Genomic DNA, 26,758 nt, shown 5'->3' on the forward strand with positions numbered 1-26,758 from the left:
CTGTCATTCCAAACCTGTAAATGACTCTTTCGTCTGTGAAACATACACAAGCAAAAAAAAGATATTTAAGAAATGTCTCAGTGGTTTTGTGACCATACTATGGAAGTCAATGGGGTCCAGTGTCATTTGGTCACCAACGTTCTTCAAAATATATGTTTTGTGTGCGAGTGAGAAAATGATGGAAGATTTTCATTTTTGGGTGAATGATCCCTTAGTGTTCATGGCTCAAGAAAATGTGGTTAAGAGTGAACAGCATCCTATCATGAGGTGACCCTTGTGTGCACAAAGAGGTGCACGCAGGAAAGACAGACTACCCATTAGAAAGCCCTTCAGCACTGTCAGCTCCAACACTGGGCCTGTTAACTTTTATGAGGGATCTTTAAGAGAAAACATTAGTTTTTATTGCTTCTCTCTAGTGGACGGCTTGATTTACGATATGATCGTGTCGAAGTGTACATTCATTTGGATGTGTACTTTTGGGTGAAATGGTGCATGGATTTATATCACAAATGAGAAACAAAATGCAATAGAAAGTGTTTATTCTTTAATGTGTCATGAGAAATCACTTTAGCTCTCGTCTTACAGAAGTTTTCACATGAACCTATGAGAACATAATTATCATGAGAACAGCTCTCCGCACTTGTACGTGATGCATTTCAGTTATTTCATTTTGATAATCAAACTTCAGCCATAAACTTGTGTACTATTGCCATGCATTCAAAGCTTCTGTTTTGCCCCATGGGAAGGACGCATTCTTCTAGCTCCAAAAATGCTCTCAAAGTTTAATATATTTTGTGTTTTGGACACAGCTCCTCTAGTCATTCCTCCAGAGAACTGTTGAGATTTCTGATCACAGTCATAAGTGGAGGCTGATATCTGCGGCCAGCATAATAAATAAGCATCTCGGTGCGCGGACACACCCGCTCCAACAAACAAGATTTCTACTGAGCTTCTCCCTTGAGATGTTCCCCAATAACAAGATCTATGCAACAGAAGCCACTTTTATATTAGTGCCAAAGCATTGAGCTTTATAACGCAGCAGACGGCAAAAAAGAGGAAAGAAATTGCACATTCCAAGTTAATGCAATTTATTTTCTCTTTTAATATAGTTTTGTTGCACCGGTGCTGTAATAGATTGAAAAACTACTGTCGTGCACTCACAATTTTGAATTAAAATTTACATAAACATATAAGCAAATGACACATGATACAATAACAAGGAGCCATAGGCTCTAAAATAAACTCATTAGAATTAAATTCAAGCTACATAAAGTTAAGAAACACATAAATGCTACATAACAACAACCATTAAGTATATTGTTACTTTAAACTCTGTTTATGTGACATCATTTGTGTGACTCTATAACCCACCTGCAGAAATGATGACATGCAGACCACAGTAGTTCAGTAAAACAGTTCTTCATCCCTATGGTATGTTATAACAGTGCACTGACCTGTTAATGAACTGTTCACAATGGTGATGCTCATTAGGGCATTTCAAATGTCACAGCCCATTAAATAGGAAGAAATGAACACTATGTTTTTAATACTTATATGAGGCTCCCAAGTGAAGCTGTACTCTCGGGTTTTCAAAACAGATGGAAAGTCAAAACTCTAAATGAATATATTAATACACTAAATTTTGTAGATAAAAATAATTCTGTTAGACTGGGTCTGCTTTAGCTGACTGAGCACGGGTCGTCATTACTGGGCTTCACCTCTCCCTGAAGCAGCTGGATCATTACTGCCTTAGTCAGGTAGCTGGATGTACCTTTTTTACCCAGGGCTGGTGTGTTGTAGAAAGCCTCCATGTTCTTCTGTGAATAATATTAATTACAAAACACTATTAGTCATTCTTTACAGTGGGGTATTTTAATCTGTAGGGTACAGGTTGTAAGGCCCTCACCTGTTTCTCAGAAACATCTAGTCTGCTTTGGTCTTTCTGAAAGTCTGCAAATGCATCTTTAACCAGCCGGTCCAAATCCACCGGCTCCTGAAACTCCAGCTCTGGGTTTCTTTCCAGCACAATTGACACCACCATCAACAGCTGTATTTAGCCCATAATAATATAAAATTTAGAGATAAATAGCAGACAACATTTCAAATAAACTTTTTACAAATTCAAGCTTTGTTAGGACATGGCAATAGATATTGTGCCTAACCTCCACAATAATCTGCCTATTTTCAGGCAAAACAATGTTCTTGAGTGTGTCCTCCACCAATAGAGAAAAGTTCATCTCGTACATGGTCATATCTGATAGTGTAGGTTGCTGTAAAGAATGAGAAACGGACGTGGACGTGTTCATTTAATGACATGAATATATTCCCACAAGAGATCCTTTCCAACATAACGGTACATGTAATGTTATTTAATACACCTACTTTTCCAATAAAGAATTCAAAGGAGGGAGACTACCTGAGGGAGATGATTTCCTCCAACCGTAATACCATTACTTGTTCTCTCCAGGATTTGCCAAACCCGATCATAGAAACCAAGCGGGGTTCGGTTGAGAGAGCCATCAATCTGCCTCCTGTTAAGCCAGGACCTGAAGAACGTTAGAAAGATCAAAATGAATTTGTCAAACAGCAGTAATAATGCCATCCTGGAAACTATAGCTCTGCATGAGTGCTTTATGAGCTATTAAAATATAATCTGAAGGCATGACGTTTTACATCACTTGACAATGTGTTAACCTAATACAACATTAGTACATTCTCATAATGTTCTTCTTCTGTGTCGTTGTGTGTCATTCTGACCGATTTAAGATTTAAAACAGATTTTCTACAACTCAGTAGAAATGTTTTAGCCTTTAAAGAGGTCATATGGCGCGAATACGTGTTTTTCTGTGTCTTTGGTGTGTTATAAGTTGACCATGCATGTATAAGACACGTAAAATTGCAAATGTCGGAAACAAAAGATGCATTCTATCTAAAGCGAATGCTCGCCCAGACTTGCCTAGAACACCTTGTGAAACCACACCCCGACAAATCTACGTGATTTCGTGGAATGATTTGACTGAGACCGCCCAAATTTATACGCAAGTAAGATGGGAGTATCTGTCAGTACAAGTGCTTTGGAACATGATGTTCCAAATATGGTAAGAGGCGTTACATTTCCCTCACACGCTTGCAGTATTTGACCAATCACTACACACTGGTTAATTGGCCAATCATAGCACATCTCGTTTTTCAGAGCGATGAGCTTTGTTAAAAATCCACACGTTTCAGAGAGGCGGGGCAAAGAGGAGATACAAACATGCACGGAATGTGGAAAATACATGACCCCTTTAACTTCATGACATCAACACAGGTGTGATTTGAATGGTAACCGTTTGTGATACACTCAATTGTGACTCTCATGTCATCTGTCATGTAGGGTCTGGATTTGTTACTGAATTTCAATGATAAATGAAGGGTTAATAGATATTTAACCTCAGTAGCACGGTTAAAAACCAACATTAATCAAACTTTAATAAACAGTATACTATTGTTCTGATTGGACATAGCAGGTTTTTCAGATTTGGCAGTCTCTACTGTAACAGACAGATGGTGGGCATCCTGCACCTGCCAGTCTGCTGAGGCTGGAGGACATCCAGCAGTAGCTGTTTGACATCACTAGGGGACATCTGGTAGATGTCCTGAGAAGGCATGTCACCAGCTCGAATCTTCAACTCGTGCTTCATGGCTTGAACAATCCACCTGATGAAAATACATACAATACTTTACATGACTTGTACACAAAATAAAGTCAATCTACAGGTTTCATTTACAGAGCACATGTCATGCCATACCCCACACGGATCTTCAGCATGCCACTGAAGAGTTCTGGGTTGTTGGAGATAATCCAGCCGATGTGGATGACAAGCTCTTGTTGCAGCACGGCCTCTCGCTCGCCATGAGGGCTGCACTTCCTGTAGATGATGTCTTTAATGACCCCTGGAGACAGGGGGTTAGATATCACGATCTCCTCATGCCCGAATAGTCCAAGAGTCACCTGGCAAAAGAAATTCTGCTTAATCTCATCACAATGGTTGATTTCAATTAATTATTTTCTCTGTAAAGAATAACCCTTTTCAATTTAGCATTTCTTAAAAAGGGGTCTGCTGTGGGTTGACAAATGTTAGAAATATGTCCATAAACTACTGTACACACTGAGCACATATGTGTAAACCGTGTTACGAGACGCCAGATATACGCTAAAAATGATCTTGGGACCAGATAGTTAATTCAAACTTTAATTTCAAAGTTATTGAAAAAATTGCTGAAACAAAGACTTCATTGGTTCGCAGATCCCTTTTACTGTTGTGATCTATGCAATATTTTTAGGTGAGATTTTTGTGTCTAAATACATTATATGGCCAAAGTGAGTAACCCCTCAAACAGATAATGTATGAACTTATTGAAGGGACATCGAATTCAAAACCATAGTCTATAATAAAGAGTTGGTTTCAGCAGGGTTGGGTCTGGGGGGATAGGGGGGCATCTCGGGCCCCTCTAAAAATATCCAGCTGACAATTCAAATAATTAAAAAGAAATACCTGTGATTCTTTCATTTGTTTTATTGAATATTGTTTTATTTTATATGGTGTATATATTTATATTTTTCTGTCTTTTTTAAGTCTGTATGCTTTTCTAACTGTATGCACCAGCCTTCTAATGTGAAGTCATTGTTCTTGGCAATAAACGATTCTGATTCTGATTTAATACTTAATAAAAGTTGTAGGAATTCGCTTTTGGGGATGGATCCTGACTTACGGTCTCAGTTCAAAATTTATCCTAAAGGTGTTAAAAGGAATCAATTTCTTTATGAACCTCACAATATCATGCAGAAACAAAAAAAAAAGAGTTCCATCCCAACTATTACAAGGTTGGAAACTGACATTCTCAAGACATTCAGTGTATGTTTAAGCATTCGTTTTTTTTTTCCTGAAATCAAGTAGCCTAGACAGACCAGTTTACTAGATAGAAGTGTCAACACATTTTTGGCCACGTACTGTATTTTCTGGGTCGCACACTATATGTGTTGGCTTGCTTCTGCTGTTGTCTCTATTTAAAAACCCCCAGGAGACACTCATAGACAATATATTTCTTGTGTATTTAAGTCAATTGCAGGGAGCTTCATTTATACAAATAACTGGGACTGCGCAAAGAAGGCCATCTTCCCTTTCTATCAAGTAGGGGAAAAACTACTATTTCAACATGCAGGTCAGCCCAAACTGCTCTTGTATGCAAGGAATGACCCATTTTCAAACCCAAATGTACTCATTTATCTTGCCCATAACATTAGGCCCCTAGGATGCAATTTATATGCAGATTCACTGCTAGTGCTCTAGTCTGATGAATCACATCACAACCACCAGGGGCTCAGAAGACCTAGGTTGGGAAGCTATGGTAGTTCATTAAACAAACACAGCACACCACACCACACAAAATGTTCGTATTAACACAAAGCAAGTGAAATGTAAATGTACGCAGACTTAAAATGTAAAGCTTGAGCAATGGGATGGTTGCAACAATACTGGGAAAAAGCTGAAAAAAGCAACTAAGCGACAAATAAGAGAGCAGTGGAAGATGAGTCCATCACCAGCACTGATGTGAAGTGTCATGACAAATTTTAACAGTATGATAATCAGTGAACATTAAAATGTCTGTGGGAAATTGTGGATTTACTGGTCTTTGATCATATTTTACTTGTTGATAAGGGCCCTGTTTGTCACTTACCTGCTTGCCATGCACTAAAATGCTAGTAATGCTGGGGGCAAGGCTGTCCACTAGTTTAGTTAAGAGACTGGCAGCAAGGCGCACAACGGACCTGGTGAACACAACACAAAACAATACAAAAAAACACAAGAGAGGTATTCTCACTTATCCATCTCAGAGAAGCCAGAAACGTCTTTTACTTTGTTTTGCTAATGCTCTACCAGTTGAGATACAGAAACACAAAGGTGGGGACACGCATACGGATAGTAAATTTATAGATTTATTGCGTTGTCGCTTTTTGTGAAGTCACTCTGGACTGCCAAATGCATAAAGGTACTGTAAATGAAAACTTGTGAACTCCCAAAACTCTTTTTTTGTTTTATCACGGCTTGTTCAACAGAAATATTTCACCTTCAGGTAGTCTAAATCTAATGCAGCACGATGCTCTTTGAATAGATGAGGTGCTCCATATTTCAAAAAGTTTGCCTTCCTGTAGAATTCAAAATCATTAATATTACAAACTCTGACCCTTTGCATCTTAAAGTGACGAGGCTGCACACTACTGAAGCTATTCAAGCGTAATACTGCTGACTTCATGTTGACCCTGAATTAAAATGATTACATATCTTCCTTTATTTCACCTCCAAAATAACATTTTATGTTCACCAATTTCATGTTTACATTATGGATTTCTTTAATAAAGTTTATGTTAATGCGACTAAATATTGTTTCATTGGTAACCGCAGCTAAGAGGTATCAGTCTATGCCACTGGGAATAAAAAATCTGTTCTACTTCCTATAAAAAACATAGGTAAAATTAAAAAGAAAAACAAGAGAGCTGCATGGTTTTCTAAGCATGATCAGATGAACAGACTTACGTGACAAAGCGGGGGTAAATAATAAGCTAAAGGAAAATAAAGGATGTGGGTAGCGTGCTCATGAGTTAACACATCCTCCGGCACAGTGTCAGCATTTGTATCACACATGCAAAGATCATGTGCCCCGCCAGCCAGTTACCTGCTTCCCATGGACCAACATAGTGGTAATATGAGGTGCTATAGAACCAGCAAACTTCTGGATGACGGCCGCAGCACTACGCACCGCCAGCCTACAGGAGGTGGTGCGTGTTTAAAAGTATATGCGCATAGTTTGTTTAGTTTTATAGAACATTAGAAATGTACAAATTCAAAAACAGACAAAAAGTTCGCCTTTACTAGTGATGGGCATCATTTTACATAATCATTAACTCTTTGACGCATATAGTCCGATATAGTGGACCGCTTCTAAAAAGCCAATTCTTGTGCATGCATGGGTTTTGATGGCACACTAGTGCATCATCCTCTTCAGATGTCCACTCAAGTGAATTTTTTCTTTTTAAAAAATGTGTGTTAAGTTAAAAATCTTGTTTGTATCTCTTAGGAGCAAACACAAAAATAGAAAAAATCCTGACAGATGTTTTGGGGGGTTCGGCATCTTACATCTGTAGCATTGTGTTTTTAAGATGATGTGCGGTAAAGAATGAATCTGGTACAAACAAAATAAGCTCAAAGAGTATTTAGATGCAAATTGCTGTCTGACAAATTGAACTATACGGTATCACAAATATGGCCCCTTTAAGACCCTTTGTTTATTGTTACCAAAATTCAATGCGTGTGAAATATTTCGAAATAATAACATTACACAATTTACACAATTATTTTGCTTTCGTAACTGTTCCTGTAACTTACAAACTAACTTGTGCCCATCTCTAGTTAGTACCAAAATCTAATTTTTCTAATGAGAAAATAACCAAAACATGTACAACAGTGTTCAAATACTTTGTGATGGAGAAAGTGAAACTCTTACCAAAGTTTCCTGCTCCCAGCTCTTCTGTAAATTCTCTCCATCTCATCCTTGAGATTCTCTGGACATAAAGAAGGATCAGCCTGGTTAAATATGGCACATTCACCATAACAAATTAATACTTTCAGCCCTGGTTGACTATGTAAGAAACAGCATGCCTGAAGCCTTAAGGCCCGAAGATATGAGGAACGCAACAACTGGCTCAGTCACTGGCATGACAAGTAAAACCACACAGACGCATATTTAATCTCGCTATGGTTTGTTAAAGCGGTCCGTTTAGGAGCTAAAAGTTACACAGTAAAGAATTACACTTTTAAATAGCAGACCATGACAAGGGTGTGAGTTGCATTTCCAAACTAAATAGCTAAACCACGAAGGCACTAAATGGATTACAGCTGTGGACATTTTATGCAGCGAGAGGTGTCCTGTGGCTCTTTAAAATGCAAACCATTTTAACAGCCCTAAAACACTCTGGACTTAAACAATTAGTCATTAACAAAAAAGACCTGCCATCACAGAGGAAGAGAACTAGAGCTTCTTAAAATAAATATCCATGCTTTATGATTAAGAGTACTTTGTAAGATACTAATCTACATACCATTTTTATCGAAGAAGTCAGGACCTTCTTTCTTAAAGAGAATGCTGGCCAACTGGGCCTGAGTGGCCAAACAGTCACAGTCCTAATAACAGAATATGTTTTGAGGTTGTATAAGAGCACATACAGTATATTCAACTCAAATTCACACATTTGTTTATTAAACTCACATGGAATTTCTGTATAATCTCAAATGTTGGTTTATGGATCCACTCCTCTATGTTGATCTCGGGCTGCTGTTCCAGGTCCAAAGCGTTTGGTGTGCTGGTTTGACGCTTCACCTTCGAATGCTTGGGCAACTCCAGCTCCTCAAAGCTCTTGAACTCTGGGATTCTACAGAAAGCCAGATGAAAAAACAGACTATAAAATGGCATGGGGACGCAAAAATGAAATTGTGGAATCTTTATATTGTCTTGAAATATACATTGATTGAGGAAAAACTGAGAATAAATGGCTGCTTATTCTTACTCTGCTTCATTGACACGTAGGAAATCAAGTTGCTCCACCACAGCGCCTGAGATCAGTGTCTAAGCAGTTTTCACAGAGAGTCATGAAGTCAGATTTATGGTGCAGTAATGCTATTGAATATCCTGTAAACAGCTATGCATAAATGCTTAGAGCTGACGGTTTATCATGTCTACAAAGATGTGTGGCATATAAGAGTCGCAAACCTGAAGACGATCCACATGAACTTTAACGCCACCAATGTTTCCTTTCTTAAATGATGCCAGCATGTCCAGAATGGGGTTGAATCGGCTCCCCCTAGCAAGCGAGAGATGACATTACTTTCATTTAAAAAAAGCGAGATTGTGTGGTTGAGTCGGAGATAAACTCTTACTTGATGTTGTCCTCTCTGATGAGCGCCAAGAAAAGAGGTCGTCCCGACATCTTCCAGCATTGCTTAATAAACTGCAAGGCGTTCTGTAAAACACAAGTAAACACAACCACACATGAAAAGTGATGTGAATCGGTGTGGGAACATACACACAGTCCAGGTTAAAAGTTTGGAAATGCTTTGTAACTTTGCAGGAGGCTGAGAATGGTGATTTATGGGAAGGGATTCCTGTTCATTGACCATTTTCTGGCCTAAATTTGATTCTTTATATAGAAAGAAAGACAAAGTGCAGGACATAAAGCGAGCCCTTTTCCTGCTTCATCTGAGGGACCAGCGAGGTGTGACATCACCCATCTTACCTTTATATCATCGATCAAAAGCATGACATCCTGGGACAAGTAGAAGTCGCTGAGATCGAATACAATTGGATAGCAGACCACTGTCTTTCCAAGAATACGATAAATCTGAGGATAAGAGAAAAGACCCACACGTATATGACTGAAAGCTCTAACAATACTTTACACCAGGTAATAAAACACATCCCATTCCTTTTAAAAATACAAACACAAAAACATGTTCACACTTTCCATGTCAGTGTGTACAAGAAAGTCTAGAAACATTTTGGTATATGGCTAACATGATAAAATCTTTAAATATAGAGAGTTCTCAGGAGTCTCTTTCAATATTCCCAAAATGTTGGCATCAATAATGTCAAACGCAAGCTGAGCATAAATTAAAATGTGTTTGTAATTTTATAACACTCATTAAGTTGTTCCATCACTATTTTATGCTTTATAGAGCGTTTCAAGTTTTTTATTTCACATATGTACAGTAAATTACTTCTAGACCACAGTTGTGAAAATCTTCCAAAATGGTCAATATACTGTTTATACATATGTATACTAAGTGTATAAACATACAGTACTGAAAAATTAAGGGACCGTTTAAAAATTGTTTCCAGTTTTTCTGAATTTACTATTTATATGTATGTGTTTAGGTAAAATTATTATCTATGTTTTATTCTGTAAACTACAAACAATATTTCTCCCAAATTTCAAATAAAATATGTTTCTATTAGCAGAAAATGTAAACGAGAGGAAAAGGTCAAACTAAAAAAATATGCTTTGTATTTTTTCAGACCTCAAAAACTGCCAAAAAACAAGTTCATATTTAATTTTAAGCAATACAACATGAAAACCACAATTTGTATCACAGTTGTCATGCTGTCAGTCTTTCACATTGCTATTGGATGACTTTGTCCCTCTTGAGGTTTGATTTTGTTGAATTTCAACAGACACTGGACTATAATGGCAACGACAGATCTACAGTAGAAGTGCCGATTAAATATAAAATTGTTATGGTCTCTTAATTTTTTGCAGCTATCTAGCTATACGTATAAATGTATTTTAAGCTTCAAGTCAGTCCACTAGATCTCAGAGCAAAGACTTCAACCACACTTGTCCCGATTGTGTCTTGATAAAGAGAGCTAGACAAATATTAAATAATTGTAGTAATTGTTTAACTTAAAGCCTTATGAGGATAAACCACAAGGAATAGTACTGAACAGGACTAAATTATAAGATGTTTGCATTTCCTGTCAGTAGAGATTGTGAAAATACAAAGAACAAGTTTACCTTGCAAGTGCCAATGCAACCAACAGGTCTTTCTGGTCTTCCACTTAAACCAAGTTTCTTATTTATGGCGAGGAAGCGATATGCCTGCAAAAACACACAAATACAATTACATGCTTAGCTTTAATGGGACATGCAGTGAATCTTGCCTTTTTTTATACAGTATATACACAACTTTACAAGTGTTTTAGGTTTTATGATTACATATATCGACTAACCCTAACCCACAACCTATACAGAAAACATTCAAAGCAGACAATTCTGCATGTGCTGACACTTTTCAAGCATTAGATGGTGCTCTATTTCGCTTTGCCCTCCTGCAGTTTGACATTCTCTGAATAATACTCATGACAAAAAATACCAGAGAACAATAAGCCCCTGCTGAGAAGAAAGAACGCAACGCCTATTCATTTGCAAAAGATGAATATAGCGGCTCATTTAGACCGAATCCTGTTGTGGAAATGAACATTTTGCAGAGAGCTTTGTGCAAACTCTTTTGCACTGTGTGCATCTCTGTACCGTGCTAAATTTGTGTGCAGAATAGCAATGAGGGGGAAGACACAACTGAATTCACATTGCCCTCCCTCTAATCGGGAGCTCAACATGCCTGACACGAAACCTGCGAATGTCACACGTGTTAAAGCCTGTATAGCACATCAAGAAGGTCCGTGAAGCCGATGCGCTGATGTTGAAACAAACCTCTTTAATAAACAGAGTAATGCAAAAAACTCATCTCGCAGTACCTCATGGATCAGAGACAGCACGTCTACCTGCGACACATACTCTTATCTGTTCTAGTTCTCCGATTAATCGACAATGTCAAGCTAAAGAATTTAGAAAGAAAAGAGGCGTACAAACAAACGTCCTCAGGTAAAGCTTCTTTCTAAAGCCACATTTCTCAAAGAGCTCAGAAGACAAAGCCCGACACGTTTGATCCTTGTTAATACTGTGAACCATTGGATTTATTCACCATCTAACTCACGACATCAAAAGCACCGAGTGATCGCATAAAGACGCTTAATCAACTTACCTAGGATTTAAAAACATGCTTGTGGCCAGCTTTTTTACTGATGCCGTTTTTTACCGTACATCATTGTTTTGCTCTTATGGATCGATGGCATTCAATGCAGTCGTGCAGCAGATGTAAATGAAAGCATGCAGTGCTATGCAGAGCACCAGCCGCCGCTAATAGGTCAGCCACTGAATAAGCATCCTTACAGAGAATTACACAGGCATACTGAGCAAACTATCACTCTCTCTAATGCACTTTCTGTTCGCACGCTCTGTTTGGAGTTGGCATCCACATGTACATGCACAGAACTGACCGAAGAGAGAGCACAATCTAAGAAAAAAATACTGTTCTGGGTTTATTACTATGATATTAACAGCAGTACATGGCACGTTTCAGTCATAAATCCACCCACTCACAAACCCACGGACCGAAGATCAAACATGTGAATAATCTCCATAACACGCACTAACACAGAAAGCACATGAAAACCATTTGCACATGATTAGAACTAAATATAGTCTACTAAAATGAAGTGTTGATGTAACTCAGCTGGTAGAGAAATCTGTTTAAGATTGCGGATGAGAACTTCTCAAGTCCAAAGATCTTTACCCAAACCAAAATGACCCGAATCACTTTTATAAGAACGTGACATGCTTAAATTACAACTTTTTGAATAAAGACCCAACCCGAGCAGCATAATTTTTTGGGGAACCTAATGTAAACGTCTTTGACGTGTATCTTTCTGCAGCCCCGTACACTAGCCTGACCATTGGAGGTTACGGAAACAAGTCCCAGTGGTCTGGTAACCAGTTCGGCTCAGTTTATTTTAATAATATTTACGCATTAGTCTATATTTTGTGTTATTATGATTTCAGAATTCGTGGTTCAGATGTAACTAGTGGATGTTAAAAACTAAATGGGTCAATAAAAATGAAATTGATATGGAAATAAACCATTGCTCCTCTTGTTGCAATTGGCAACTCTGTCCTGAGTTTTCTGTTGCGCCATTTGCCAAAGAAGCAAATCAGGATAAAGAAGCAAATCAGTATAAAGATGCAGTTTTATCCAGTTTTCTTGATTGCCAGGTCTGGCTCAATGTAAATTAGCCTACCATCCAGCCACGCGATGTCGCAAGAGGGGGTTGGCAACTGAACACACACACAAGTGACGCACTGTTTATGTACGGGACAGTTCGGGTCTTCTTGGGTCTATTCAGCAAGAAATCCTTATCCGAAGACACTAATTTTATACATGACCCGTGTCCGAGGCACCCGTGAATCTTTTAGAACTGAACCCACTCGGGTCAGACCTCGGGTTTTCAGTTCTAAGTGGACCCGTGAAGACCTCTAGTGAGAACAGAATGGTCAGTAAATAAACATACTTTGGGCAGATACGGTGTCAACACTGACATATTATCAATATGCATTTATATTTTACTAACAAGTTCCCAAAAGATATTTATAAACAGTACCTAGCCCTACTTTTTAGGCCCTACTTTGGTTTATGGAGTTTGCCGAAAGAGATATGGTATTACGAAACATGCTCTGTAGAGCACTTTGTCCATTTAAGGCCACCGTAGAAACAACAAGGTGAATTCCATGCAAGGAGACAAGCTGTGTATGTAGAAAGAAATAGCTCATTCTGAGCTACTAAAAACATAACGCTTCATTATGTAAGGTCTTTTATACACCTCTGAAGACATAGTTATGCATATTATATTGCATTTCCGTCAATAGATCCTCCTTAATCTTCCACAGTAAACCTTTAGGTTGTGTAGTAAATTTGTTAAGCAGTGTATATCACAGACATCAGAGAAAACATTAAAGTGTATTTATGGCATATTTTGAAATACTAATTCAATCAATTATTCTATTGAGGTTCAATTGCATAGAAAAATGGTCCAGTAGTTCAGTGACTGGCATGAGTTATGTGCTGGCCGGTCCAGGCTGAGTGACCGCTTGATAAACGAGCAATCATTTAATGGACTGACTGTCACAACCATTGATCAGTGGCTGAAAGATTTGCTTGTTGTTTGATTGATTGATTAGTTGAATATCCAGACATACAGTACCTTCACTAGTTCTTTCTGGGGCCATATCTGAATGGGCTCCACCTGCTGCGGGGTCTGAGTTTGGATACCGTAGGTGTTGAGGAAGACCTGCAGTCTAAAACACAAGAGTAAGACAGAGACTATAGGAACATTACTGCAAAAATTATGATTATTTCTTAACACTCTGAAGCCAACAGAGGTCACAAGCCTTGATAGTATGTTTTTGATGTTTCATCATTTGACAGGATTACAACTTTTTTATTCCCTTTGTAGGCTTCTTTGTGCTTCAAAGGCCTGACAAGATCTCTCTGTCTCTTAAAGGTTTGTTAAGCCTATGTTCAAAGATTGTCTTAACCAACTTTTCTAGTTTCTTAGTGATCCTGTTTGGAGGCGCAATTATTTAAATTACAACTTTTGCATGCTTTCAACCTATGACTTCAACAATGACTTTGTTTACAAATACATTTTTTTGCCTTATTCTGAGTAAAACAATATTATGATTAAGGTGTTTAATGAGTTGCTTAAAGAATATTCCCGATTTACATGTTATAGTATGTAGATCAATTATACGGCATACGTCATACGTCATTTTACGTCCCAACGCGACACTATCCAACGTCCCCAGCAGAAAGCCATTCCTGCTCTCACGGCCATGAAGGCACTTCACAATATCAATTTCTTTGAGAATTGTTAACATTATCTTCGCTTTCCGTTCCATAAACAAGCCCATGCTCTTTTGCTTGCCGTCAAACGGTTAACCACTGCCATGTGTGTATGAAAAGTCTATACTGTACTTTATTAATGCAACTAAAATAGGAATACGCCACACTACTTAATTCGATTCGTGTTATCTACGATTAAGAGTTTATACGGATTAAGGTCATCAAAAAGCTCTGTTTACATGGTACATTCCTAATCAGAGAATTGTCTTAATCGGGTAAATATCAGGATTATTGTTGTCCATGTAAACGTAGTCATTGCAATTTACAACTGTGCCCTAGCTTAAAGAGACAGTTCCACCAAAAATTAAAGTTCTGTCATCATTTACTCACCCTTGTCTTTTTAAACCTGTATGACTTTCTTTCTTCTGCAGAACACAAAAGAAGATATTTTGAAAGATGTTGGTAACCGAACAATTCACTTCTATTGTATGGACACAAAACCAATGCAAGGCAAGGCAATGGGTACCACTGTTGTTTGGTTACCGACATTCTTCAAAATATCTTCTTTTGTGTTGAGTAAATGATGACAAAATTTCAATTTTGGGGTGAGCCATCCCTTCAAACCATAATATTTAATCAACGTTGTTTCAACTTTCAGAGAAGGTTAAGAGGAACTCGTTGCTTTAAAGGATAGCGTTGAAGGTGGTTGAGTGAAAGTGTTGATTAAGGTTTGCGGTGTAAATGAGAGGAGAGGTGGGTTAAGTGCTGGGGTGAACAATGTTAAATGAATTGCAGAGTGCGACCGGCTGGGACCAGCTGGCCATACGACCTTTATAACCTGCTAAACACACCAGAAATGCCTTAAATGAGAATGCTGAAAGATGAAGGCTATAGATCAGTCCAACAATTAGTGTTAACGAATCAATTAGACCAGAATAGAGGAAGAAAAAGAGAAAGAGATGTGACAAATGTATTTACCTTTGACTCTCTGCTATCAGGGCCACGTGGATGACCACATCATTCTCGATGGGACCCTGTGGGAAGCAAGAAAGAAGACATATTGGAAAACTTGTGGTCTCAAAGGAGAGGACTCAAAAGCAAGGGCACAGAGTGGAAAATCCATTGTCTGCAAGCTCACATAATGGAGTGAAAAGCCAGTGGTGTTTGAACATTCGGTATCTGGGAATTGCATTGGGTTGCAGAAAGTAACAGGGGAAAAACAAGCTTCATTGACCACGTGTGTGTGTGTGTGTGTATATGTATATGTATATATACATATACATATACATATACATACATATACATATACATATACATATACACATACACATATACAAATACACATACACATACACATACACATATATACATATATACATATATACCTAACATATACATATATATATATATAAAATATAATTTTCGTATTAATGAGATACTGTAGTTCATCCAATTAATGAAAAAATGTATTACCCATATGCCTTTTAAAACATGTATATGATTCTTTCATCTGTGGAACACAACAAAAGATATCTTGAGTGTTTTTTTATCTATAAAAGTAAGGTCAATGGAGGACAATGTTGTTTGGTTGCCAGCATTCTATCTTATTTTATGTTCTGCAGATGTAAGAAAGTCATACATGAGGGTGAATAAATAAAGAATTTTCATTTTGCGGTACTACTTTAAATGTCCAGCGCGTAATTTTTTGGAGGATTTATTGACAGAAATCCATAATAATGTATTCTGAGGTTTTTAAAGACTTTACATAATAAAGCTTATGTTTTGATTATCTTAGAATGAGCTATTTTTATCCACATACCCCAGGGGTCCCTCGCATGGAATTCAACATGTTATTTCTACTGTTGCCTTGAACAGACAAACTGCTCAACAGAGTGTCTTCGGCAAATTTCGGACTCAATGTGCAATGGGCTTAACACTGAAACAAATTGCATGTAAATACATTTAGTGGAGGGAGGGAATGAAATCGAGTCGACAAGACCCGATTCTTTATGCTAGCTCATAACAGCAGTTTGAGTGGGTTGATGTAGTCATTTCTCTGATATAATGAGACTGTGATTGCTGAAGGTTTAGGTTGGGTTATATCAATCTGTGGCTAAAGCCCTCTACCTACAGTACACACAGAGGACACACGCCACACTTCCAGCTTCCATTAAACCACCCACCACCTGCACACTTCAAAACCCCAGCGCATTTCAATCAGCCGATTCGAAATGACACACCCGTTGGGCGAAATGGACTTGGAAACATCAATTGTCAAGAAAGACAGATCTATCAGTCAGAGCAGGTAGATAGTAAATGTGTGTATAGCAGGCCGTTTGTCTCTGTGTTTTTGTCTGCTTCTACTGAAACAGCAGAGATAAGTGCTTGGTGCACAGGGCAAATTACAAGCTTTGAGTTAAATGATATATTGGCGCTGCCATTTGGCATTTTGTGGGAGCAGCATGGTGAGTCATCGCAAGAGTTGATCAACAGACACTAGACTGCTATTTTGCTCAGTAAGAACGCTGCCAAGGAGGCCACAATTTTGTTCAGGTGGATGGAAGCAGCTTGAAGTCACCCATGTGGGAGGGTTGTGAATCTCAGGTTTAACTTAACAGGTGCACAAGTCTTCAAAAAGTGTCAACTGTGCAGCTTAAAAGTTTAAAAAGCCACACATGAACGGCAGATCGAAACAATTGGGAGTGAGAAAAACCGGGTAAGCGTATCATTCACGTGCCACTAGCGAAACCAAAAAGCTGCAACTGTTTTTAAATTGTTTACCCAAACACGATAATAGCAGTTCTGTCTCGCACTGGTTAAGATAGAAGTTAATGATGTTTTGGACCTTTTAATCAAACTAAGCAATGTTGAAGATACCACATATGTTATTGTTTACATTGTTCAGGAATCGTGGGGGATCGTGACACAATCATGTCTACACAGTAACGTTTTTATTCAATACATCATTCAATACATACAGTATCAAGATTAAACAGACTATACCCCGTCCCTTCTAACAACAGCTTGTAAGAATTTAACAAAGGTGGAAAAGCTAATTGAAAGTACAAGCTATTAAAATGTTATTACTCTTGAGGCAAATAATATACAATATTGAGGTCAGGCTGTTCAGACCATGTTTTGTTATTAAAAATAAACAACTGAGTGCTTTTCATTTACACAGAATATAGCAGCTATGACCACCGGGGAACGGGAAACTAAACACACAACTCCTGCACCGACACTGGTCATGTGGCAATCTATTCAACCTCATATAAGCCCTTTCCCCCAAAATCCACTCTTGTGATAAATCAATGCTAACTTAATCGACTGCCTCTTGCAGATGAATAGAGACATCTGGCAGATACCGGATAACACATTCTCATTTCAATGAGCTAGTCAAATGCTCTTCCGCCAAAAGGCAAAACCATTAACTGATATGAACTGCTGCTTTTATAAACATCTCATGCTCCTTTAAGTCTCAACATTTTAAGAATTTGTTGTGTTGATGCAGTGAGATTGTTCTAGGCATTAAACCCTGGGAGCTGCCGAGTTTAGAAACCGTTAGCATTTTAGGTTGATAAAGCACCCAGTCAGGCTGAGAGATGAGGAGAAAAAGTGATGATATTCAAAAACACTTTACTAACAGAATGGAAAAACTGCTTACTTTTAGACTTCATTCCACATCTTATAATGGAGTGAGGGGGCTCCCTATGCAACAGCTCAAGTCTGACCACAACCACCTTAAAGAAATTGAAAAGGTTGGGGATTGGACTTTGGAGAAGGTGGGAGCATAATTGTGAACAAAGGCTTGCTGCGAATTCGATACACATCACCCCTCTCCGGACGGACACCATATTAGATATGGCCGGCAATCCTTATGACAAGGAGAAAAAAATCAATTTATATTAAACCAAGGCTGGTGAAAGCCTCAGTATGTGTGATGTAGTTCTCATAAAGATGCAGCGTGTGGGGTGAGAGAAGATAAACAGGCATATTACTGAGAACTGTAGATCTGCACTGCAGGAGAACCTGAGTGTTTTTGGACTCTTGTTATATACAATACCTCTGTCCAAAATAAGTTATGAGTTATGAGTGAACTGGACGGAGAGATTCTGTTCCCATGTGTGTGCGAACAACGATTGTACTCATTCACTCCTATTGTATGGTCACAAAACCAATGCAAGTCAATGGAGCAACAGTCCAACAGGAAGGAAAGCCATATAGGTTTGAAATTACAAGAGGGCAAGTAAAGAATTAAAATTTTGGGGTTAACTATCCCTTCAGGGAATCAATTGATTGATGTCTTAAGGCAGGGGTCTTTAACTACTTTTCTTTAAGGGACTTCAGATTCTGAAAGTATAAATAGGATGTGGGCAAGTATCCATATTATCATTTCTTGTTATTTTGTATTTCCGTTATTTATTACATTCTGTTCCTTTATACTGGTTTTGTTGCTTTTACTTACAGGTCATCTATTAAAGCATGCACACAAATATTGCATGCAGTATATACCTATTTGTGATATTTAATTAAAAGGGTGTCTTTTCAATTGTATTTCATATTCCCTAATTAAAATTCCAGCAATGAAATTGATGTTTATTCACTCACCCCCAGTCCCCCAGTACTTCCAAGATGTGCGTAGTATTGTTTTTTTTTCAAGAAGATATGTCCCTTATGAAGATATTGAATTAATGAAAGTTAATGAAAGTAAAAAATGTGCATAAATTCAGCACAAAAGAAATCCCTTCCCCTTGATGTTAAACTGGCGTGTAATAAAGCAAATCAATCGGTCTTAGCAAGAAACTTAACGGTACTATCAAACATATAACGTTACACACACTACGTGAAAGCATAACTAGTAAGCTGTGAATGATTTTTTAGCCTAAGCACGAATGATTTGAGACGTTTAAAACAAAACTAACCTTCAGTGTTAGCCCCCGTTCATTAAGAAAACAAACAGCTTGCTGCTGCTAAACATATTAACACACATAATGTATTAACATTCATACAGCTAAACTCCAAGTGTCCATCTGCACTTATATACAGCAAGTTTAACACTGGCTTTGAATGTTCGTATAAGCCCGTGACTGACTTAGCTCACTTTGCTATCATATGCTTACGTTCTCCTCCTATGTATACGGTACATTTACATCAGTTCAGACTGTTGATAAATATTACTCACATCGGCAGTTTTGTCTCTTTCAGTTGGTCTCGATCCCTTTTGAGGAATAACTTTGAAGCTAATCCTTCTTGTACTGTCACAATGGGCGTGCCGCATTGAAGACTTTATAAGTAAATGCCCACTGCTTTGATTGGATAGCAGTTTGTGTAGTTGGAGCCTTCTTTGAATTTGGATATAGAAGTAACGATAGGTTACACATTAGCACCATTCACAGTTTTCGCACGTCATTAGTATTATTTGGAGACCTCCTGGGATTTATAAATTACCTCCCCACATCAGTATTATATGTGACGTATTTGAACGGGATGATTTGACTCAAATTTACTGACTTATTTCCCGGAAGTGATGGCAAGGGTTTAGTTTGTATAGCCTATAGTTGTATTGCGTTTAATGATATATGAAAGTATCTGTCAGCATTTAAACTAGTGATCCCGAACCGGACAAAAGATCACCGCGACTGCAGGTATCAAATGTTACGAGAGTTTCTATGATAAATAAACAAACGGGAGACTCCAGGTAACTTATGGATATCACCCAGCACCCAAAAGAAAAACCAAAACACTTCAAAACAGCCTCCATTGTTCGCAAACAGTGGATAAAACCTTGAAAAATGATTCGTTGCCGATTCGCACAAGCTTTAGATCACAGACAACCTGTGCAATAAATACAAATGACTAGAGGTCCCCAGGTAATATTATTCACCTGCGAATTGTGCTCAGGGCACATCAAGCGATCTCTAACAAAGCAAAAGTGACGCAAAGTACACAAATGTTGGTAACACTTTAGTATAGGGATCAATTCTCACTATAAACTAGTTGCTAATTAGATGCCTATTTTTAGCATATTGGCTTTTTTATAAGTACTTCTAAAGCACTAATCCTACCTAATACCTAAAGACAACAACTACCTTACTAACTATTAATAAGCAACAAATTAGTAGTTTACTAAATAAAAGGCAAAAGTCATAGTTAATGGTTTTTTAATACAGAGAATTGGACCTTAAAATAAAGTGTGACCAAAATGTTTTACTCACATAAGATTGCTGCGCCATTCCTATCGGATACAATATTGAAGGCACAGCACTGCTTTGAGTCTCCACAAATCCAGTGCCTTGTTCACGAAGGAATCCACGGAGAAATGAAACGAACAAACGCTCCATGTTTTTCCCACCTGGGTTGAAACGTCTTTAAAAATAAACTTTAACCACGCATTACTAATGTCGGAATCCGAAGGAAGGTTATGCGGCAACTAAATTTTTCCACAACCAGGGATGGCACAATATTTAGCTATCTATAAGGGCATGTTTGTTTATTGCTTGCTCGCTCAATCTAGTTCTGCGCCACTTATCGTGTTACTTACGAATTGTCATGCGTGAACCAGTGGGTGGAGCTAGAGAAGTAGTTGTTGATATTCTTTCTGTGAAAGCGGTGTTCAACCTATCAATGTCGTCATAGATAGGTGCATTCCAGAACCTGGCGTTCGCTGGGCCTGGTGTCAATAGCAGATGTAATCTCAGAAACAAGGGCGTTTTCAGTTCTGACACTTACATGATGTTCGCATGAATACGATTCCCTCTTATATTACAAAAGCTCGGGTTAAAACTGTGATTTTAATTCATGCCTCCTTTAAGACATCACTGGCCTCTTGTCCTGGTACTTTGTGAAGAATTGCAGGAGCATAACAGCATCTTTACAGTAAACACAGGCCATTTTGCAGTGTGTGGGTGGACGTAATCGGGGATGATCATGCATGTCCTGCCTTAAACAGCAGCATTACACACAGAAACGCGCCCGGCCACACAGAAAACCACAGGGAATTGTTATGCACAGATGTCACCTGCCCTAAACCAATACGAAACTTAAACAGTTTCTGAGCGAGAGAAAGAGCAAGCATATACAACCAAAAGATGAGTATAAAAAGAGAGCGAGACTGAATTTTATTATAAAGTCTGGAGGTATAATAACTGATTGAGTGACACATGAGGGATATCTTACAATATTCATCCCCTTTGCTGGCTGTCAGAGATCAACTTCCAATACATCAGTCAGAATTTTGAGAAATGACTTTCAGCGGCATCAACAAATATGTTCCTGCAAAGTCATGAGCATGCAATCCCTTCACTGTCTGCTCAAACGCTCTGCATCCTTTCTCTCTCTGTAATATTTTCAACTTGTCATCACTCTCTTGCTTTCTCCTGCAATCTGAAGTGCTTTGTTTGTGCCTCTCACAATGGAGGTGGACAACTGGGGTGCTTTTGGAATTCCTAGAGTGTATGTACATGTTTGAATGTGTGTAGTGTGACGGCCATTGGAAATTTTCTATTAACCTTTTCAGGGCTCAGTGAACACCTGCTCGCTCTCTCTCTCTCTCTCTCTCTCTCTCACACACACACACACACACACACACAGTCCCTTTTGAAAATATATTATTAAGGACCTCCCTGACACAAATATTTTCATTAGAACAGAGATGCACAGATACTTAATTTCTCCACCGATACCGATAATCGATTATTGCATTTTCCTGTCTTCTTTTGATTGAAAGTATATATCTGCCCTGATCATCGCCTGTTTTTAAACTATCAGCCGACATCAGATTGTGTCGAAAATTGCTTTCATCGACCGATATCGATTATTGGACGATATATCTGTGCATCTTGAATTTTCATAGTTACTATGCCCCAAAACTGAGATGTTCACAATTCACACAAATCTGTTGACATCATTTGAAGCAAGTAATAAAGTAATAGATTTAAAGCAAACTTGTTTGGTTTTGCCTCATTTCTGTCCAATTCAAATGGTAGACTTCATTTTAATAAATGTCCTCACTTCATCTTCTGTAGCTTTGTACTCCGTCAGAGAGAGAATCTACATTGCTTTTTGTCATGCGTTTAGTAACACAATGTAAAGCATGTATTTACAAGTTTCGTGTCATCGTACAAAGACCCTGTGACAGCTAAATTCATGTCACATGCCATATGGCTCCTGAGCTCACTGCCACTAATGTATTTATTTGTAGTGTGTGTTCTCAGTCCTTCAGGGTGTTTCTGATGTGACTCAGCCTAGAGAGACAGTAGATTTCATGTGGAACCAGTTAAAGGTACTCAGCGTCCAATCCCCACAGTCTTGTACTCAAACCCTGAACAATCACTTTATATACCAAGTATCGCAGCAAGAACTTCTCTTTTCACAGTAAAACATACAGCCAACAAGAGCAATGGGACTGTGTTGGAATACATTTGTCTTAATGCATCAAATTAAATATGAATCAAAGTGCTACAGCTACAGCAAAGTAGCTGCAAAAAGGCATCATCCCCCAAACACGTGTATGTGAGCGAGAGAAGGATTCTGAAGCTGTTCGCAGTGTTTAAAAGGCAAAGAGATGTGACTGCTTCCTGCACCTTGGCTGCTCTGCTGAACAATCGCTTCTAAATTTAAACAGAGCTCCATCTGTGCTTTGTTGAAACAGGGAACATCCATCAATCAGGAGAAAAGGCCTGTCTAATCTCTACACAAGGACATGGTTCAGCATGAAGATCTGCCCGCACAATGGAAAGAAAGTACGTGAGACTTTAAAAGGACAGAAAAAGCTAGCAGTATTTGCTCACTTGCATGATGTTCTAAATCAGCTGTTAAAATTACATCGAACAGAGAAAGAGAATTTGAAAGAATCTGAAGTCAATCGTTTGCCACACGACGTTTCACAGTTCCAAGCAGTTGTATAGTTTAATTGAATGCTTTCTGCTTCAGGAGCTTCAGAAACTTCGTCTGCATAAAAGAAAAACGTCTGCAAAAAATTCTGCCATTCTTTTTCAATCATGTATAGCATGAGTTTTCACATAATAATGCTCAAAGACAGGCCGTAACATTTAAACAAACTTTAGCTGACACTTTACATTGCCTCATCATCCACAAACACACGTGCACCCACACTATGCTAACAAACAGCAGCCAAAGCCACGTGCCCTTCAGTCATTGCACCCTTGATGCAAAACCAAAAAGACAAGCATGCAGCGCATTATTGCGCAATAAGCAGTGCGCCCTTCTTTAGAGCAGCAGGGTCCAAAACAGCACTCATGAATAATGAACGGCATGACCCTCAAAAACTCCCGTTACATCCTCATGAGGTAGACTTGCACTTAAATGACTATATTGTTGAAATGGCATTAGGGAACTGATGGATCAAATTTGAATGGACATATCTTGCTAGCAATTTAAAATTGAGCATCGTGCATATCTCAAATATTCTAATGGACTATAACGGATTTACAGAGCTATCTTAAATCAGCAATATTTCTGTAATAGTTGAAGTAAACAAAAAATCTCAGGGCTTTTTAATGTTATTTAGTGTGAAAACGTGTGCATGATCACCTTTAAACTTTTATCATCTTTTTCAGCCATTTTTGAGTAAATATAGAAACAGATAGTATCATAAAAAGGAACATACAGAGCTATCTTTTCCAGCTATCTCGGACAGCACTATTATTAGCCTCTCCTTTAATATGTTATGCATAGGAATCTGTGTATAGAACAACTGAAGCATCTTATCAGGAACTAACATTCCTAACGCCCCCATACCCCAATACAATTTCCATATTCAGTCTAGCTCTACATTATCTATAATAACTATAATATTTGAAGACAAGCAGCTTCCTGGCCGGTACAAAAATCACACGACAACTCATATCTAACAGAACTGGTGTAAAACTAGAATAAGCAGATGCTATATTAAAGAAATTCTGCAAACTGGGACAGAAGAGAGAGATCTGTGCCAGCTGCAGAACAGCAGGAGTTTGTAGGTTTCTCTTATCAAGAACACTGTGGTGTTCCTTCAAAAGCTAACAGATCTGCAAAGAAAAAAATCAACTGTGGGGGTTTGGACTAGTGCTGATGTGGAGATGTAAGGACTTCTGCTAATCCCCTCTGCAAATAATAAATGTGGCTTTGAGACAGATTAAAAAAAGGACAGTCCTTCCGTTCATACGCAGCATTGCTTGATACGTCTTAGCATGCCTGTCATTGACTGAGAGTTGCACAACACCGCTTACCAGATTGGAGTATCTCATACTGACGTTCCTCTGATCCTGCCGTGGCACATAGCGATGGATGGGATCGATGTCTTTTGGGCTGATCAAATCGTCCACTGAAAACGGCAAACACAGTACAGAGATGTTCAGCAGTTCACATAAGTTTACAGGCAGTCTCTTTAAAATGTGCTACAAAACCTGTTCATTTTCAACCAGCATTTTTCAAGCTATTTGATAGAAAAACAAGCCCTTTCCACAGAATACTAATGTCTGCCAGTCTGGCTTTTACCGCAGTGCATATGCTGCCCACAATATTAATCAATGTGGATGTGCGATAACTTTGTTGAATATATAAGGAACGACTAGTTAAATGGGAGACTTCGCAGACCAAAATTTTTATTGTCAGTTGCTTTCAAATACAGAATAATGCCTGAGGCCGAAATACAAGCTCAGACCGATTATTACACAGGGTGAACATCTATGGACGGGTGACAAAATTGATCATTACAGTTCATAAAAAAAACTAAATAGAGAAATGTATTAATGGTATTCTTAAGAAGGTAAGAATGGTAGTTGTAGTTATTGTCCAATAGTAATTATGCTTGTGATGTGACGTAGGTGGGGTCAGGGTTGAATTCTAAAAAAAGACTCGGAGGGTCGAAAACCTTTTAAATCTTTCAAATAGAAAAAACAAGGTGTGTAAATGATGAGGGAATTTTAAGCATTACATAAACTACCCAACATTGCAAACAAACACTGTAAATCATTAAACATTTTTCCGCTTGACCTCTTTTAATGAATAATTCGGTTATGTAAACCACCTCCTCAACTGCATTCAAAGGGATTCCAGTGGTTGATAAAAAGTGCTCTCTTTGCTTCAATAGGGCTAAAGAATTCCCAGCGAAAAGTCAATACATGTAAACTCGCATAGTACAGTATGTAAACTCTTTTAGTGTGTGTCTATGTCATTTGAAGCAGCCCTGACCCCTGAGCTAAGCAGGCGTGCATGGAGATGGATCTGATACTCACCCAGCAGCTTAGCGATGTTATAGAGAGCCTGTCCCCAGAGAAACAGCATGCCATCGCTGCCCGAGTTGCTGGGGAAACGCTTTTGGCTGTCATGCGCTTTCTGTTCAGCCTCCACAAAGTCGGCCGGAACGTAATAGTATTTAGGGATAACAGCATGGCCTGTGGAGGATCAATTTAGATACGATTTGATGGTGTCTTGTGTATACGCTTAAAATGGTTTTGTGGTCTGGGTGGCATTTTATTAGTCACTAATACTTGAAGTCATTAAAATATGAATTCAATATTATTAAGTGGAAACACATAAGAAAACATTGCAAAAAGCATGCCAAAATCAAAAGAAATCTCAAAACTGTTTTCCAATTCAGGAGGTAGAAGAGAGCTATCATATGTTTTTTCTGAAGCTCACAGCAAGCACGTGAAATCAGATGAACTGGTTAACTTGGTTATTGTGTTTGTACTTCTGAAAAGTGGCGATCTCAAGGACTGTCAGACAGCTCGAGACAGCTTTTTGTCGGTCTGCAGGGAACAGACGTCTTCTGGTCTGTTTAAATAATGAGCATTGCTGCTGTTGTGCACTTGAGTGAGACCAGTCTGAGGAAATCACACGCAGTGAGGGGAAGATGAATACAGAAGGACTACTTTAATAAAGAGTAATGGGAAAATAACAGTCATTGGCAGGGGCTGGAGGATACTGGCGGACATACAGGGTCCGTCACAACATGAAAAGCTATGACAGTCCGAAAAGATGTTCTTGCATGTGCGTGTCCACATCTTACCCTCAAAAGAGTGGAAAATAACGGCTTCTAGCAGTTCCTGGTACTCTTTGACTTGAGCATGATTTCCTCTAAACACACCTGAATAAAAGGTAAACAGAGGGAAAGTTACAGAAAACTACATTGCAACTACAGCACATACATCGCTCCAGTGCTCTTAGAGATTTACACGAATCATATAAAATAACCTGCAGCAAAATATCAATCAACCTCACCGTCAATCATCATATGGATGAAGAAAATGGGAAACTGGCACTCGATCCCGTCAAAAAGCTGAAAAGATTGCAGGACAGGGTATTATAACATATACATTTGGAGTCATTACATTAACATACATTTAAAGAACATGTAATACTGTTGTTGTTAACTTCCAAGTGGTACGTAGTCACCACCAATATTCCCACTGACTGACATACCGTTT

At 38.4% G+C, this 26,758-nt stretch overlaps 1 protein-coding gene across 3 annotated transcripts in view; it reads right to left on the reverse strand.

Annotated features, from left to right (window-relative positions):
• Positions 1 to 522: 522 nt before the first annotated feature.
• The window catches only part of phkb (phosphorylase kinase, beta), a 60,252-nt gene continuing 34,016 nt past the window's right edge, over positions 523 to 26,758 (reverse strand). For 2 of the 3 annotated variants that reach the window (XM_056756810.1, XM_056756796.1), the window contains 21 exons: positions 26,553 to 26,610; positions 26,341 to 26,418; positions 25,565 to 25,723; positions 24,557 to 24,651; positions 15,306 to 15,361; positions 13,687 to 13,780; positions 10,607 to 10,690; positions 9,332 to 9,436; positions 8,976 to 9,058; positions 8,809 to 8,899; positions 8,606 to 8,664; positions 8,308 to 8,470; positions 8,141 to 8,222; positions 7,546 to 7,603; positions 5,722 to 5,812; positions 3,792 to 3,994; positions 3,565 to 3,699; positions 2,417 to 2,546; positions 2,163 to 2,270; positions 1,907 to 2,047; positions 523 to 1,817 (listed from right to left, as the gene is read on the reverse strand). In XM_056756810.1, coding sequence (XP_056612788.1) covers positions 1,680 to 1,817; positions 1,907 to 2,047; positions 2,163 to 2,270; positions 2,417 to 2,546; positions 3,565 to 3,699; positions 3,792 to 3,994; positions 5,722 to 5,812; positions 7,546 to 7,603; positions 8,141 to 8,222; positions 8,308 to 8,470; positions 8,606 to 8,664; positions 8,809 to 8,899; positions 8,976 to 9,058; positions 9,332 to 9,436; positions 10,607 to 10,690; positions 13,687 to 13,780; positions 15,306 to 15,361; positions 24,557 to 24,651; positions 25,565 to 25,723; positions 26,341 to 26,418; positions 26,553 to 26,610 — 2,211 coding nt within the window. In that variant the 3' untranslated portion in view covers positions 523 to 1,679. Of the gene's footprint in view, positions 1,818 to 1,906; positions 2,048 to 2,162; positions 2,271 to 2,416; positions 2,547 to 3,564; positions 3,700 to 3,791; positions 3,995 to 5,721; positions 5,813 to 6,717; positions 6,809 to 7,545; positions 7,604 to 8,140; positions 8,223 to 8,307; positions 8,471 to 8,605; positions 8,665 to 8,808; positions 8,900 to 8,975; positions 9,059 to 9,331; positions 9,437 to 10,606; positions 10,691 to 13,686; positions 13,781 to 15,305; positions 15,362 to 24,556; positions 24,652 to 25,564; positions 25,724 to 26,340; positions 26,419 to 26,552; positions 26,611 to 26,758 lie in introns of all 3 variants that reach the window. The other variant, XM_056756803.1, reaches the window with a different exon arrangement.

The sequence above is a fragment of the Triplophysa dalaica genome, chromosome 1 (assembly GCF_015846415.1).
Source record: "Triplophysa dalaica isolate WHDGS20190420 chromosome 1, ASM1584641v1, whole genome shotgun sequence".
NCBI lineage: Eukaryota > Metazoa > Chordata > Actinopteri > Cypriniformes > Nemacheilidae > Triplophysa > Triplophysa dalaica.